General features: G+C 38.6%; 1 protein-coding gene across 1 annotated transcript in view; it reads left to right on the top strand.

The window, feature by feature from the left end:
• EBF3 (EBF transcription factor 3) overlaps nucleotides 1–16,773 on the top strand; it is a 479,658-nt gene that overhangs the window by 451,429 nt on the left and 11,456 nt on the right. Inside the window, exons 12-15 of the mRNA XM_030202964.1 lie at nucleotides 4,289–4,354; nucleotides 8,386–8,563; nucleotides 12,753–12,941; nucleotides 13,328–13,525. Of these exons, the coding sequence (XP_030058824.1) occupies nucleotides 4,289–4,354; nucleotides 8,386–8,563; nucleotides 12,753–12,941; nucleotides 13,328–13,525 (631 nt within the window). The remainder of the gene's footprint in view (nucleotides 1–4,288; nucleotides 4,355–8,385; nucleotides 8,564–12,752; nucleotides 12,942–13,327; nucleotides 13,526–16,773) is intronic.

Here is a 16,773-nt window from a genome sequence, read left to right as displayed (position 1 = left end):
GTGGCTGAAAGAGGGCATTGTACAGTATTCTGCCAGCTCTGACCTACTGCTCATCTCAGTACCAGGGAGACTCGTTGCCAGTGGGGCACAACCTCTGATCTGCAGTTAACTGTGAGTAAAGGTGGTTATTCCAATAAAGGACGTTTTCGGAAAGATTAGTCTTCAGGTGTCAACTGGTGTGCCAATGTTATATAGCAGCAACCAGTCCTAGAGGCCTGTGTGTATGCAGGTCCCTGGAGCACTTTTAGTGGGTACCGCAGTGTACTTCAGCCAGGTGGCCCCAGGCCCATCCCCCCCCCCCACCTGTAATACTTGTGCTGGTAAATGGGAGGCCTCCAAAACCCACTGTACCCACATGTAGGTGCCCCCTTCACCCCTAAGAGCTATGGTAGTATTGTACATTTGTGGGTAGTGGGTTTTGGGGGAGGGGGGGTTGGGAGCTCAGCACCCGTGGTAAGGGAGCTATGCATGTGAGAGCTTTTTCTGAAGTCCACTGCACTGACCTGGGGTGCCCAGTTAGTGTCCTGGCATATCAGGGGGGCCAGTGTACTACAAATCCTGGCCCCTCCCACGACCAAATGGATCGGATTAGGACGTTTTTGAGCTGGGCATTTGTTTTTTTTTAGCGATAATGGAAACTAAAAACGCCCAGCTCAAAAACGTCCATTTTTTCGAAAATTCGGTTCGGCCCACCCGTTCACGGACCCGTTCTCGGAGATAAACGCCCATGGAGATAGGCGTTTCCGTTCGATTATGCCTCTCCACGTGTTCCATCTTTGCTTTATCCTTCACTATCAATTAAAATGTTCTATTACATATTGTGTTGACATTGTAAGTAGTATACTATGACATACTTTGTATTGGTATTTGAATATTTTTGCTGCTGTAATTGCCTATTGCTCATATTGCTATTCTTACTGTACACCGCCTTGAGTGAATTCCTTCAAAAAGGCGATAAATAAATAAATAAAACCTAAAATAAAGCCAATTATTTCTCACAAGCTTTATTCATTGTTTACAAGTATATGAACTAAGTATAAACACTCACACCTCAGCTCATTCTGTTTGCTGATTTCTCTGCAAATAGTATGTCACAGAGAAATGGCCAGACACAATCTGCCCATAAGGTGTTCTTGCTTTACTTCATACAGTAGTGCCTAAAAGAAGAAAAGAATTGCTGGGCCATAAAAAAAACAGGAGCTGAAAACAAAATCAACCACATATAAGCAAAAGGCACAAAGTAGGCTGCCCAAACTGTCATAAATAATTATATTAGAATACCACTTGAGAGAGAGAGAGAGTTCCATGCTGTTGGGAGGAGACGTGATCTGTCAGGAAGATCTGAGAACGGTGTCTGATGTCATTCTAGCGTGCCATCTTCCCCTGCATAAATTGCAACTGCCTCTGCGGTGCATGGCCACAGGCACATGCCCAAAAAGGCATGCCATGCCCTTTGAGAGCCCAGGAGGAGCCAGATAGCCAGGGACTCTGTTTGCCTTTCCATCAATAAGGTATCCACTTTTGTGTATTACTATTTGTTGGATAATGGGTAAGCACAGAGCTAAGGTGAAATCCCAATTTATTGTCTAATATGGCTAGCACTCTGCGGGTGGCAGGTCCAATGGATAAACATGTCACAGTGCTTAATTACTCAGTTGTTTCTGACTGTTCTTTGGCTTTGAGTCCCTCCTTGAGTTTGGGGGGTAGGCCTACCCTATCTCCACCTGTTATTTCCTTGGTCACCTAGCTTGGAGGTCCTTTTCCAGAGGGTTTGGCCACCACTGGATTAGTATCACCTCATGACTTAGTGAGCCTTCAGGAATCTACAGTTCCTATGCCCTTGGTGGTGAATTGCCCTAATTTTCCACAACCCGATTCTGATACTCCTAGAGATGTTTCCTTGGTTAATATATGGAATGTTTATTCAAGGACTGAAAATTGGCTGAAAGCCTGGAATCCACACTTATGTGAATTTTCACAACAAACTGTGGACAAATTGAATGATATGGAGTCAAGAGTTCTGAACATTAATCAGAATCAGATTTTAGCTACATCACAAATTAAAACTTTGCAAACAACTAGGCATGTCAGCAATTAAGGACAGTCTTTTAATTCATAGATGATTGGATAACTTGGAAAATTTGTTGAGAGTTAGAAATTCACATTTTTGAATTTTCCATACTATAGATTAATGGCACCTTTGATGCTTTTGACGAAATCTTTAATGTAAGTTTTACATATAGAGGAAGCAGAAAATTAGAGAACTTTTGTGAAAGTATACGTATTTTTTCTAATGTTACTAGAGTTATTCAATTGATGCGGAAACAGTTTCTGGATTATAAATTATGTGTTTTAGCTGTAGGAGCAATGTTGTTTTTGAGATTTACGTGTACATGTTTGATTTCATATGAGAAAAAAATGTTGTTTGATACATCTCAATTAGAAACTTTTCTGTTAGCTAGAAAGAAAAGTACTGGTGGTAATTAGGCATCTTTTGCCTAAGGAACCTTTCCTGGTGGTAATTAGGCCTTATTTAAGTGGAATGGATTGTTGATAGTTATATCCTGATTTCCTTTTTTGGTTTTCTTGTTGTATTTTCCGTGATCCCCCAGTGATGTGGACAATTGTCATTTCTTATTTTTTATGTTTTACAATTAAAATGAATAAATTATATAAAAGAAAAGTTTAAATGTGTCCTTCATATTTGCTGTGGTTATAATTTAGTTTCTGTCCATTTAGATCTTAAATTAGAAGTAACCTCAACTCAGTATCCAAGACATTTCCACTCATAGGTGCTCAAAAATTGGCACTGGAAAGAATCGGCACTCAGTGTTATTCTAGAAAGAATGCTCCCAGCTGAGGGCCCTTTTAGAACAGTGCCTAGCGCCAATTCCTATGCCCAATTTTTGACGCAAGGGCTAACATGTTTGAAACCAGTTCTAAATCCTGGCACGCTAGTTGGACATGCATCCCCAGTATTTTATAACAGTGCACCCAAGTTTTGGAATGCCCCTATCCCACCCATGCACCTCCCATGGCTGTGCTCCCTTTGGGCTGTGTGCTATGGGATTTGGGTGCCCAGTGTTATAGAATAGTGTGAAGATGGATACACGCACAAATCCTAATTGGTGCCAATTAATGTCAGTAATTGATTTAGTGTCCAATTATTGTTTATTAATGACTTGTTAACCAATTAAGTTGCACATACATCTCAGGTTCACACCCAAATTTGGGTGACCTTTATTGAATTCTGGAGATGCTAGTTTAGGAAAACTGCAGACAAGTCACTGTACAATTAAAAAGTAAAAATAATACGGTTGTAAATCTATTAACTCAACTGTACAAGACTCTGGTGTAATGACAGAAGCAGTGATTGCAATGGCAGATAAAACAAAGTTCATCTAGCTGCCTCATTTTCCCTTCCTGTTGTAATACTATAGAATTTACTTGAACTCTGGCTTCATATTCACTTCCCTGCAACTAGAGATCCGCTGTACAAACAGCCATAAAAATGGAGGTAGGAATGCAGACGTGGATAAGACAAAATTCAGTGCATCTATGCCCCTAGGCACAAGTACTCAACACTCTCTGAATGTGAAGTCATTTATGAAGTCCTTTACAACATGCAGTCAAAGAGGTTAATTGAAAAAATTCTTAATGTCATTATGAAAGAACTAGATTAACCCAAGTTAATTCACTTTATTGTTCAAAATAAAGAGGAATAAGCATTGAAGTCACTTGCAAATTTAGGGCATGAATTAGGGGTGAGATGTTGTCTTTAAGGACTTTGCCAGTTTAATTAAGATATGGAAAATTACTTATTGTTCTTCACCACTAAAGTGGTAGGAATTAACAGCCAAATGTGATGCCTGTGCCTTTCATATCTATGCCATGTGTTTGTTTGTTTAATACCCGTAAGACTACATCGTTAAACTTCAAGCAATGATTTCACTAATTCAGCACAGCAGTTCTGTCCTATAGCAGCAAATACCTTTTTCTAGTCAATCATAACTGAACTGTTGGATACTATGTGCAATATTATTTTTAGGTTCATATCTAACATTGAATTGAAACTACAAATGAAATTTTCATCCAAAACAAAATGCCTTCATATCTGCATAATACCTCAGTTTAATGGAACAATAAACAGGACATGGTTTGAGTTGATTTGTCCAGTTTTTCTGTTCTATTTAGAGTTCTGTAGTCTTTATAAATTTGCAGAACTATAGTGCATTCCTTAATTATTGGTTATTTCAACAAAGCTTAACGTAGATTTCTTTTTCCTTAGGAAGTATTACTGAAAAGAGCAGCTGACCTTGTTGAAGCCCTATATGGCATGCCACATAACAACCAGGTAGGTCACCAATATTGATGCAGAGCACAAGAGTAAAAAATGCAAATCACTATTTACTACTGTATCTACAAAGCTGGCAAAATATCAACACACCCCTTTTTAATCTGGTGTGTATTTTTTGACAGCCACCTTGAAGGATGTTTAATGTGATACAGTGCATCAAGAAAAAGCTCCACCTTCCCATTTTCTTCTTACTGCTAGTTGACCTATCAGAAATGACAAGGGGGAAATTATCAACATTTTTATACAATGAAATCCTAAGTTGTGGTAAAATAACCTATTTTAATAGTAGCCCATGTTGATAACTTCCTCTCTAAATGTAAGATGTCAAGAACCATAACAAGCAAGTTTAAAACAACAGAGTAATCTTGATCTGAGAGGATAAAAATATTTTGCAGAGTATTTAATATTCATTTGGGGATTACGTTTATAGTTAAGGTGTCTCTAACTGGCAAGGTGCACACACTGGAAAGCCTAAACAGAACAAAATGATACAAGGTGTTCTTTTATGTTAAGGATCAAAATGTGACAATCAGATCAACACAACTGCTGAAAATATTGGCACAACAAAAAACCTCAATAGCAGCGTGATACTGTCTAAATTCAAAGATCAAAAACAGGGGGAAAAAGTCTCAACAAGTGCGGCAACTGCAAAGTTCATTTGACATTCAATTATATTTGCTCGCACAACAAGTCATCATCGACTAAAAAAAACCCCATTTGAAAAAAACATTTTATTGAAATTTTTCTCGTGCTAATTCAAAATAAAAATTATGCACAGCTATCCTTTTGAATTGCGTGTAGACGTATGATCATCAGTGCCCAAAAGGATCAGCCATTACTTATCTTAATCTTGATGGCCTGGGACACAGCCTGTTCCTGCGTGTAGATTCCGACGGTCCCGTTTCGCAATCCTTCCTCAGGGAACCATTACACGGAACATTAAGGCCATAGTCACACGCCAGACTCGGCGAGAAAAATTTCAATAAAATGTTTTTTTCAAATGGGGGTTTTTTTAGTCGATGATGACTTGTTGTGCGAGCAAATATAATTGAATGTCAAATGAACTTTGCAGTTGCCGCACTTGTTGAGACTTTTTCCCCCTGTTTTTGATTTTTGAATTTAGACAGTATCACGCTGCTATTGAGGTTTTTTTTTTCCTTTTATGTTAAGGGCCTATTTACTAACATGGAGTAGTAGTGTAGTGGTTCCCAGCCAGTCAGGTTTTCAGGATATCCACAAAGAATATGCATAAGAGAGAATTTCAGTCATGCAAATCTCTCTCATGCATATTCATTATGGATAACCTGAAATCCTGACTGGCTGGGGATGCCTCCAGGACCAGGTTTGGGAACCACTAGAGTAGGGGTTCGAAGTTGCAATGTGGTAATTTACAAAACTACTATACAGTAACCATTAAGCCTCTTCATTAAGCAGACCTTTTACAAAGGCGCTAGCGTTTTTAGCGTGCGCTATATTCCTATGGGCATCTTGCACACACTAAAAATGCTACCACACCTTTATAAAAAAAACCCTTAAGTGTTGGGGACATTCCCAGTATCTTCCTATACAGTTAAAGCAGACAAAACATTTTTATTGTGTATTAACTGCATTGCAGATAACATGATGCACTTAGCTACACCTATTTAGGTGATGTTAATTGTTCCATATTAATAGTTAACTCGCAGCAACTACCTCCACTTTAATCATAAGACACAATTCCTGCTCATTCTCTTTCCAGCCTCTACAGGCACAGTCCCCACTCATTCTCTGCCCATTCTACATTAGCTGTTAAGGCAGAAATTAGGACAAGTTAACTGCAAAGAAGTGTTAATTGTTAATGCAGCACCACAACAACTCTTGGCAAGTATTGACTGTGGCGTTAAGGCACCTGAGAGTGAAAATCAGATTGTTATGTTGGTAAATACTTGTATGTGGACTTAGGTAGATTAAAATAGGAATATAAAGTTAGGTGACTTAGGTAGATTAAAATAGGAATATAAAGTTAGGTGTATTAGCAGCATTCTGTTTGTACATGTTCTGTAATACAAATCCACTAATACTGCTAATGTGGTATAAGGACTCCTAAAACAGCTGCATTAAAAATAATGCACATTGGGCCTTATTTACTAAGCTGCACTAATGGTTTGTTGTTACCACATAGTAATTACCAAAATTAAAGCAACTACAAAACCTCTGCACTAATTGCTGCAGGCATTCCAGCATTTTGCCATGAGATTAACAGAGAAAAGGTTTGTTACCTCACATGTTTTCTTTCTGTCCTATCAATTGAATTGTAGTTCCTTTTCTTTTTCGAAAGCTTTTTGTATTTTTTTAATTGTACACAGCCTTGAGTGGTATAGCAAATAAATTAACCATAAACCATTAACTGCATGGCAAATATGTTGCAGGTGGTGTTAACTGCTCTGCTATATCTGACTAGAGAAGCATGGTAACTATCTTTCTCCGAGGACAAGCAGGCTGCTTGTTCTCACATGTGGGTCGGCGTCCACGGCAGACCAGGAAATGGCAAATTTTCTACAGCAAAATGAAAAATTTTTTGCCAGAGCTTTCTAGCGCGTGAACTGCGCATGCGCAGATGACTTCCCGCCCGTTGCGTGAGCGTTCCCGCTCAGTTTTTTCTTGTCCGCAGTGAGATGAAGAGGTTTTTCCTTGTTCGCTTCGCTGGCCCAGGAAGAGAGTCTTGACGATTCTTTTTATATATATTTTTTCTTTTATATCGTTATTCATTCTTTTTTTTTTTTTTTTTTTTTAAACCCGGTATTTTTTTCTTAGTTTTTTTGGCACTTTCTAAGTTTTCTTTCTTTTTGACATGGCTGGCCTTAGGCCGCGCGGTCGGGTTTTTCCCCTTTTGTGCCCTTTACACATGTAGCTGCCAAAATTCTGCTTACGTGCTGTTCTGTAAAACCCGCTTAACTTACATAGCATGTATTGCAAAGGGGGGGACATACATACAGTCAGAGCTAAGATAGGCTCAAAATTGCATGCATAACTTACAGAATACTGTAAGTTACACAGGAATCTTCTGCACATAGGGCTAAGACTTATACCAATTCTATAGCTGGTATAAGTACTCACGCCTAAATGTTAGATGCGTATATAACCTGTTACAGTAGTATTTTGCAAATTAAAGTAGGTGCCTGTTTTCCTTTACAGAATAGGATTATACCACATGCCCTGTTATAGAATTCCATATAAGGAGCTTAACGCTATAATATAAACAGAGCTCCAAGTTGAGCACCATTTATAAAATAGCGCTTAGCATTTGGATCTGCACCAGATTTTGGGCATGATGATTTATACCAACTGAAACCTGGTATAAATCGTCACATCTAAATTAGATGCGGATCTGCCCTATCCTATAACACTCCGTGCAAGTTCTAGGAATACTTCTAACCCACCCTTGGCCACACCCTCTTTTTGGATAAGTACTTAAAAATTTACATGCATATCCTTATAGAATATCAACTAGGAAGATATGCATGAAAATTCAAATTATTTCCAAATTAATGCCAATAACTGATTATTAATGCCCAATTATTTGGCACTAATTGGCTCATTATTTATCAACTGCACGTACAAATTCGGCATGCATTCAAATTTGTGCATGCAATTTTGAATGTCATATATAGAATTTTGGAGATAGTGTGTTTATGTACACATTTATGATATTGGCAATATAAAGGAATTTATGTTTGTTTATAAGTAGCATAGACAGTTGAAATGGAAGATAGTATATTCATCTTGGGGGTTTCTTTAAGCTAGATTTTATATTGTCATCTTTACTGATTTACACTGGTTATGATGGAAACAAATTGTGCCTTGACCAACCAAACAGAAAGGAATATCAGTAAATGCCCGCAGTTTATACCACTTCCAAATCACTATCCTAATGATTTAGTAATTATTGTACAGTATAATTCTTCATAAGGAATTTCTATAAAATAGCTATTAACTCAAACAACTGGATTCACATAGTAATTATTAACAAGATTTTTATAACTTTGTAGGAAATAATACTGAAACGAGCAGCTGATATTGCTGAAGCACTATATAGTGTGCCGCGCAATCACAACCAGATACCTTCTCTTGCCAACACTCCCTCTCACAGTGGCATGATGGGAGTTAACTCATTCAGCAGTCAACTAGCAGTCAATGTTTCAGAGACATCACAAGCTAATGACCAAGGTAGGTGGCTGATTAAGATTTTCTAATATTGTTAAATTATATTTTATTATTTATTTTCCTTGCTTTTATGTATGTTTAAAACTCCACATGATTGCATGGTTAGTTCTTTGCTATAAAATATTGTGTGTTTATTGAATACCAAGGCATATGGATATCAATTGTATAACATAGGCACTAGCACATCTGCACCTCTCCAATTTTCATGCATTCCAAAACCCAGCCAAAGCCTTAATTGGCAAAAACGGTCACAGTTTTGTTACTTATTAATAACATGTCAACTAATTTCAATTTAACCTTCCATTTCCCTGAAGTAAATACATAGCAACTCATAGAAACTTGACACTTTGTTGTTAGTCAGCAACGAACTAACAATAAACATTTCAATAATTATATTTACTCTCATTGGCAAGATCTGCAGTAACGCAAGACCCTGTCTTTGTTCCCCTACCCACAGTCAATGACGTCGCATATGATCCATTCCCTTCAACCCATCCCATTTTCTTTATCACCAACTACCCCAATCAATTCTGCAAATTACATTTGGTTGCTGCTCCCTGCTGCGATAATTGCCAAAACCACCCCCTTCACCCTTGAAAATGAAAAACCCCAATGAAACCTTGCCCCACTCCCACAAACTATGAAACAACCACAGGTGGGTGAGCAGGTGACACCTTCCACATGTCCAGGCTCCTGATAAAAAATGTCTCACGCCAAGACTCTCTGCCACAGAAATTCCAAGTCTCTGCTGATTGGAGCATGTTCACACTCCCTTACTCCAATCAGCTTCACACCTCCACTGTCTCTAACCTCCCATTTCTGTTCCAAATCCCTGCCCTCCCTTTCCAAGGACTCTCAACTTCTCTTTCTGTCCCCTAACCCATCTCTTACTGCATGTCCCTCCCCCTTTCCCATTCAACTCTCTGTTATGGAGGAGGCATGGCTTAACCATGTTATGGTGCCTCCAGTCCAAACCAGGGGCACTACTGCAATGTTTTGGGCTCAGCTTCTGAATATATGTAAATATATATATTTCTATGGCTCTGTATACCTGGACATCCTAAAAGTTGCCTGGTGATGTTTCCTTCTCCCTTTACCTTCCCTTCCAACCAGTCACATTTTCAGAATATCTACAATGAATATGCATGAAATAAATTTGTTTATACTAGATCTCCAGTGTATGCCTATTTATTTTGTCTATATTCATTATTGATCTCTTGCAAATCAGACTGTGATGTCACCAGGACAGGTTTGTTAAGTCTTGCTCTATGGAGCTAATCTACTAAAGTGCATTAATATCAGTCATTGAGGTATGTTAATACAGCGTTGTGTGTTTCAATGGCCTATATTAATGTCACAGAAATAAGGCAGACAGTAAAATGCTTGCATACTGTACCTAGAGATATTCTACATCTCCTTGAAGTGTAGGTAAATATTTTGCATTTATGAATCTGTAAAGCAGTTTGAGCATATACTTGACACCGTGCAAATAGTTATTGTGCTACTTTGCATAGTTTTTCATTTCATTACCTAATTGGCACAGAGGCTGATATTCTAAAGGTGTAAAGGCCGATTTTGCCAGAGACATCTAGGTAGAAAATGGGAGGCCAGAAAATACATATGTATTTGCTGGCACATTCAGTGGAAAAATGCCCTTTAAAAAGAACATGCTGAGAAAAAGAGCTGTATGATGTGGAGTGTTGCACATTTACGTGGCGATATCACAACATGTGAAAATACTGAATTTCACAAAACATATATACGAGCAGAGCCAAGTGCAATAAATTGAGCTGACACTTATGCCTTTCTCAGGCCAGGCATAAATGCTGACAGGGAAAGTTTTAAAAGAGTATATGTGTATTCCCACTATAAAATGAGACATTCACATATTTATTTATTTTTTTGGACCACCCAAACTGTACCTAATGCATGCCCCCTTCAAAACTGTGCATCCCATAATTTCTATGTAGTTGGATAGCAGCACTGCAAAATCAGCACATACATGTGTAGTACATTTGCATATGTAAATGCTGCTATTCAATCATGTAAAAGGTGCACAAGCCTTCTAAAATGATTTCCTTATGCTCTTAAATTTGAGAGTAAGGCTCCTAAATTGGAATTTTACAAAATGTACTTGGATTGGATGCCAAATTTTATTCTCCTATTTTCACTAGACTCCTAAATTTAGATGCCTTAAAGGCAAGTGGCAACATGGTAAAATTTAGGGCAGGGAAAAAGTTGAAAGCTGAGCACTAGTTGTCCACACTAGGCACCTAAATTAAGTTCCTAAATTTAGGAGAACTAATAGGAGGCCTACATTTAAAAGCCTGAAAATAAGAGAACATAAGTGTTGCCATACTGGGACAGACCCAAGGTCCATGAAGGCCAGTATCCTGTTTCCAACAGTGGCCAATCCAGGTCACAAGTACCTGGCAAGATCCCAGAACAGTAAAACAGATTTTATGATTCTTATCCTAGAAATAAGCAGTGGATTTTCCCAAGTCCATCTTAATAATGGCTTATGGATTTTTTTTTTTAGGATATTATCCAAAACATTTTAAAACCCTTCTAATCTAACTGCTCTTATCATATTCCAGAGTTTAATTACTCATTGAGTGAAGCAATATTTTCTCCAGTTTGTTTTAAATGTATTACTTAGTAGCTTCATTTGCATGCCCCCTAGTCCTAATATTTTTGGAAAGCGTTAAACAAGCAATTCAAGTCTACCCACTCCCCTCAGCCATCTCTTCTCTAAACAAGCCCTAGCTGCTTCAGCCTTTCCTCTTAGCAGTGCTATCTGGTTAGCGACAATATTCAGAGCAATAACAGGATAAAGTTAGGACAGCCTTTCTGAATATCACCATTAACCGGATAATCTCCGGCTCTGCCCTGTGTCCGCCTATGGACTGCCCCAGCACTGTCTGGATAGTGCCAAGTCAGTCAGAGGCAATACTAAGCAGCACCTGCCAACCGGTTGTTAGTAAGCACAATTTAATCTTTGAGCGTTAACAGTGCTGTTAACATGCATAAATTAGCTGTCAAGAGGTTTACCACAAAAACTATGGCCTCAAGATGAGCACACAAATTTAGAAACCAAGATAATCAGTGCCAGCTGGTATTCAGATGCCTCTGTTGAATATCCATTGTTTTTTAACTCTCAGCAGTCCAAACTCTGACCACTTTGGGCTGAATACCAGCCCCAAAATTTTCAATGCATGTCTAATATAACAAAAGCAATAGTGTACTTTAGTGCATGGGTCCCTCCCTATCCATTAGCTCATGTCTGTGTGTTATTAATTCACACATTTTGCATTTTAGTCCTATGTTTGGAAGTCCTAGATGTCCTTGTGCTCCCCCTTAAAAATAAAATGAAATATATTTACAGGTTTTATATATTATTAATGATTCTTCTTTCTATATTTTAAGTTTTCAGTTACTTAATTACTTAGTAGAATGTGCTACAACAAGCTTGTTAGGCTCATCCACCACAACTTTTGACCTACCAAGAATATGAAGTTGATTGCCCAAATTAATGAGATTAAATACAGGCTAGTCCTCCATTATACAGAATATTGATTCTGTGTTTTCTAATTATATCTTTTAAATCTATTTCAGGCTCTAAGCCTCAAGAACTCCTCTTGGCCTAGTAGTGGCTTATATTTTAGTAGACAAGTACTGCACTTTGAAAAAAGGTACTAGACTATATGTTCTGTATAGAAATATCAATCACGGAAATGAAGACCCCAAAACAGCCTTTTAAAGTTAAATCGCTGTAACAAACAAGTTGTTTCCTGTCAGTGATAGCATTTGAAGGTCTAGAAAGGTTGAAAGTTCATCTAGTATCTTGGTACAAACCAGGAATCAAGCTTGTTGATAATTGCTACTAAAGACAAATGTGAAGGAAACTGACACGATTGGATCGAAGAGAGCTTTTGTTGGCTGTCTGAACTAGAAGGAAAGACAACATAGTGTGCTTGCAGATGATTTAAGTAGGGTTGGTGTGATAAGGTTATCTTAAACTACAATAGTTGATAGGTCTGTAATAAACACCCTGGTGTAAAGCTGTGTGATCAATAAAAAAAATGTATGTAACTTATAATGTAGATTCTTAGAGAAAAAAAAGTAAAAGCCTATATTATCAATAACAAAAACATTATCTCTTTTTTGGGGGGTGTGATGGGAATTCAAACAGTAGGCTATAGTCGCAACACAAGCAGTGTTTCTCCACGAGGATATGTTCCCAGCAGTACTCCCCAGCAGTCCAACTACAACACAGTCAGCAATAGCATGAATGGGTATGGAAATACTGGAATGCCCAATTTAGGAGTACCTGGCTCGCCTGGATTTCTTAATGGCTCCTCGGCTAACTCTCCTTACGGCAGTAAGTGTCTGTTTTTATTCATGATAGATATTTATATAGGTTCACATTTTTTTACAGTTACATTATTTTGAGTAATTGTGACATATGCTACTGGATAAAAGGAAGGGTGACTCTGGAGGCTGGACATAAAAACAAAATGCCATAAATGTATCTGTCTATACCATGATATCGTCACATTAAATTTGGGGTGCATAATTAATAAAATAAAATTTTAAAAAGTCCAACACAAAAGAGTTTCCCTCTTATCCAGAGAGTGGCCAAGCCAGGACATTATATTTTTCTTTTGTTTTCTATTTTAAGAGGCAAGGCCTTACTGCTCTCTTTTTCCATGTTTGCCATGCAGAAACCTCAGTCTGAGTCCTGATTATTTTTATGCTTTATTGCAGTAGTGCCGTCAAGCCCTACCATGGCAGCCTCTTCGGTCACCCTCCCTTCAAACTGTAGCAGTACACACGGCATTTTCTCATTCTCACCTGCCAATGTCATCTCTGCAGTGAAACAAAAGAGCGCCTTTGCTCCCGTTGTCAGGCCCCAAGCTTCTCCTCCACCATCTTGCACCAGTGCAAATGGAAATGGACTTCAAGGTGAGCTGGATATCCTTCATTTTTATGTGTATTGCAGGTTTTTAAATTATGTGCACTTAAGTCATATACTTCCATCAATGTTTTAAAGCATACTCTAACATTTGATGAGAATAAAATAATCCCAGTCTTTTCAGTGTATCGCACAATAAATGCGCATACATAGCAAGAAAAACAAATAATTACCAACAGTACCAAAAGAATGTAAGGAAATCCTGGCTTGATTTTAAATGATGCATCAGGGAACATATTAGCTGTATTATAAGCAGGATCCCTTTAAGTTTCATACATTAAACTTAACTAGGGGCCATTTTACTAAAATCTGATAAAGTGCAAAGTTTGTGCATTAACAGTTGGGACATTCTCAGCTTGTTCCCATACAGTTAACCACAACAAAAGTTTTTAGTGCGCATTAATGATGCAGTTCTATAAACTAGGTGCTAGCATTTACATGTGTATTATATTTGTAAATGCTTAGAATACCACTACATATGCACATATCTGTGTATATATATATATACCTGTGTATATATATATATATATATTTTGCCAGCATGCTACCTAAGAGCTATTTTGAAAATATACATGTTATGTAAGTTTAGTAGATTTGCAATGGAGGCGTACACAGGAACAGAGCATGGGTGGGACATGGGCAGGGCTTCAACTTATATGTATAACTTAAAGAATGCTTTAAGGTTAGAGGGCTACTGAAACCAGGGCTTTCGGTTTTGCGAATCTGCTGGTGAAATTCACCACTTGATTTGAGCTGAAACCAAAACGTTGGTTCCCCCCCCCCCCCCAAAAAAAAAAACTTTGACTCCCTCCCCCCCCCCCCCCCCCCCCCCCCGCAGAAAAGCCCGTCACTGCAGGCCACCCTCTCTCTTGGCAGAAAGTTCATCCCCCTCCCCTGGCCGCCCACCCCACCAACCATAAACGTAGCCTTCCTCAACTTTAGTCCCACCCTAGATCTATCTTTGACGCCCTGGTGGTCTAGTGGTCTCTTTGGGGCAGGAACCATACCCAATCAGGAGGTGGGAGGTTGCCACCGGGTGGGGGGAGGAGGAGAGTTTGGCTTCCTTCAAAAATATACTTGCATTTTCAGCTGAAACCAAAGCATGGCTGAATCTGGATTTTGGGCTGGTTTCAGTGCCAAAACTGAAATTCGGTTGGCCTCTACTGTAAGTTACAGATATCCGTCACACTTAGATGCCAACTCCAGCTCTGAGGTTGGCATATGTGCTCACTTATAAATGTCAAGCATGTATACCTGGTTACAATAGTAAACATCTACTTTCCTTTAAAAAATAGGCTCCTATCATGTGCACTCTTGCCATCTAATTATAGGCATTCCCTGTGTAATGGATGCAATAAGATCATCTGTGTTAACTGCAACAGTGACAGTGCACAGTAAAGTACCATTAATTGCAATGTGCAGTCCATACCCATTCCCTGTTCTATAGTGGGCTATGTAGATTGCACTGAACTAGCATGCATCATCATGCCATTGTGGCAATGGTTACTATGCTTGTGCACTAACAGCTCGCACTAATTCACTGCTTAGTGAACTTTAGTAAAAGGACCCCTAAGTTTATTACCTTTGCATATTTGACATGTACTTTACATGCTTCTTCCATTTCATTTAATCATTCTTTGCACTCATTTATGTTAAGGACTTTGCTGAACAAAGTAAAAAGTGTGCTAATATTCTTCCATTTTAACTAATCTTTTTATTTTAATATAAAACCAGAAATGTCTAGTTTTATTTAGAAGTTTTCAAATAACACTCTAATATGGGTACGCATTGGTTTCTCAATCTTTGATCAAACATGAAACAAAAATAAAAATAGTACACTTATTATACCTAATATTTTCTTTTGGCCTATTAGTCTCCATTTGTTCAATTTGAGCTTTCAGCTCCATTAGAAATGACCACTCCTAAAGCTACAGCACCACTTTCACACCTAGCCAGTGTTCCCCCAATTTTAACCCATTAGGTTTCACAGCCATTTAATGGTGGACTCGCTTCCCTAACGAGCAATGTATACTGCTTCCATACCATCTCTATCTAGCCCCAGCCATACTGAAGAGCAGAAGCCAAGCTTCTGAGCTGAACCCAGATCTTCCACACACATTACTGCTGCTGAGTCTTTGAACTGCATCTAAAACTATTATCCTGAGTTCAAGCCAGCCAATAATCAGTGCAAGTTAACCAGTCAAGAACGTCCGCCATACAGTTAACTCACATCTCAGCAGATAACTGGTCATTCTCAGTGGCATTTAACCAGTTATCACCACTAAAAATGCCCAGTTAGTGCTGTAAATAAAACTGGCAATGTTGGGGGCGTTCTGGGGGCATGATTGGTTAAGTCCCAATATTAGGAACTTAACTGGCCAGGCTTAAGCAGCCAAATAAAGCCACATAAAAAGCAGGCCTATCTTTACCCGCTAAGCTATGGCCGGTTAAGTCTGAATATCAACTTAACCGGTCATGTTCTAGCCAACTGTGAAAAACCTGGATATTCAATTCTAGTCGCTGGAAACAGCTGGCATTGAATATTCAGGTTGAATGCTGGCAGTGGGGAGTCAAAGTGTTGCCCGCTGAATATCAGGTGGATTGTGCTTATTTATTCTTTATTCTAACTGGATCAGAGTTCATATACTCATATTACTCTTAATAATTTTGTTCAAAGAAGGATGGAAAGCTGTGCACTGATCATAGTTTTTTCATTATTTTATACATCAAAAATCACAATTTGACACAATGAACCAGTCTATAGTATCCATATTTAATTTCCAAAACACTAGTATGACTGTTAAGTCTGCACCTCAGGGAACTAGGATTTGATTTAAGTTATATGGAGTTTTCCATTGTGAAGCAAGATGAGTCAGGCACTAGTGAATGATAGCAGAACCAAGGAAGTTAAGTAGCAAAGAAGATGGGGATTCCAAAAGATATTTATAAAACTTTAACCTGGTCAACAAGTCCAATTGTCTATCATATAACAGACTCAACACAGCCATGTTTTGGCATGTGTGCCTGCGTCAGCAGTCAAAACACCTGTAACATGTGCTGGTGCAGTGTTGTCCTGTGTGTGGATAGATGTGCTTCCAACAACCAGCGTTTAGCAGCAAATGTTTTAAGAGAAAATCAACAGTGTTGTGGCTGCGGGATGAATCCAGCAATGTTCCACTGCTTAACACTGGGTGTTGCAGGTAGATCTATCCACATACAGGACAACACTGCACCAGCA

This window comes from Microcaecilia unicolor, chromosome 5 (assembly GCF_901765095.1).
Source record: "Microcaecilia unicolor chromosome 5, aMicUni1.1, whole genome shotgun sequence".
NCBI classification, from domain to species: Eukaryota; Metazoa; Chordata; class Amphibia; order Gymnophiona; family Siphonopidae; genus Microcaecilia; species Microcaecilia unicolor.
The sequence above is the reverse complement of the archived record's forward strand: the minus strand, read 5'-3'. Positions and strand labels throughout refer to the sequence as shown.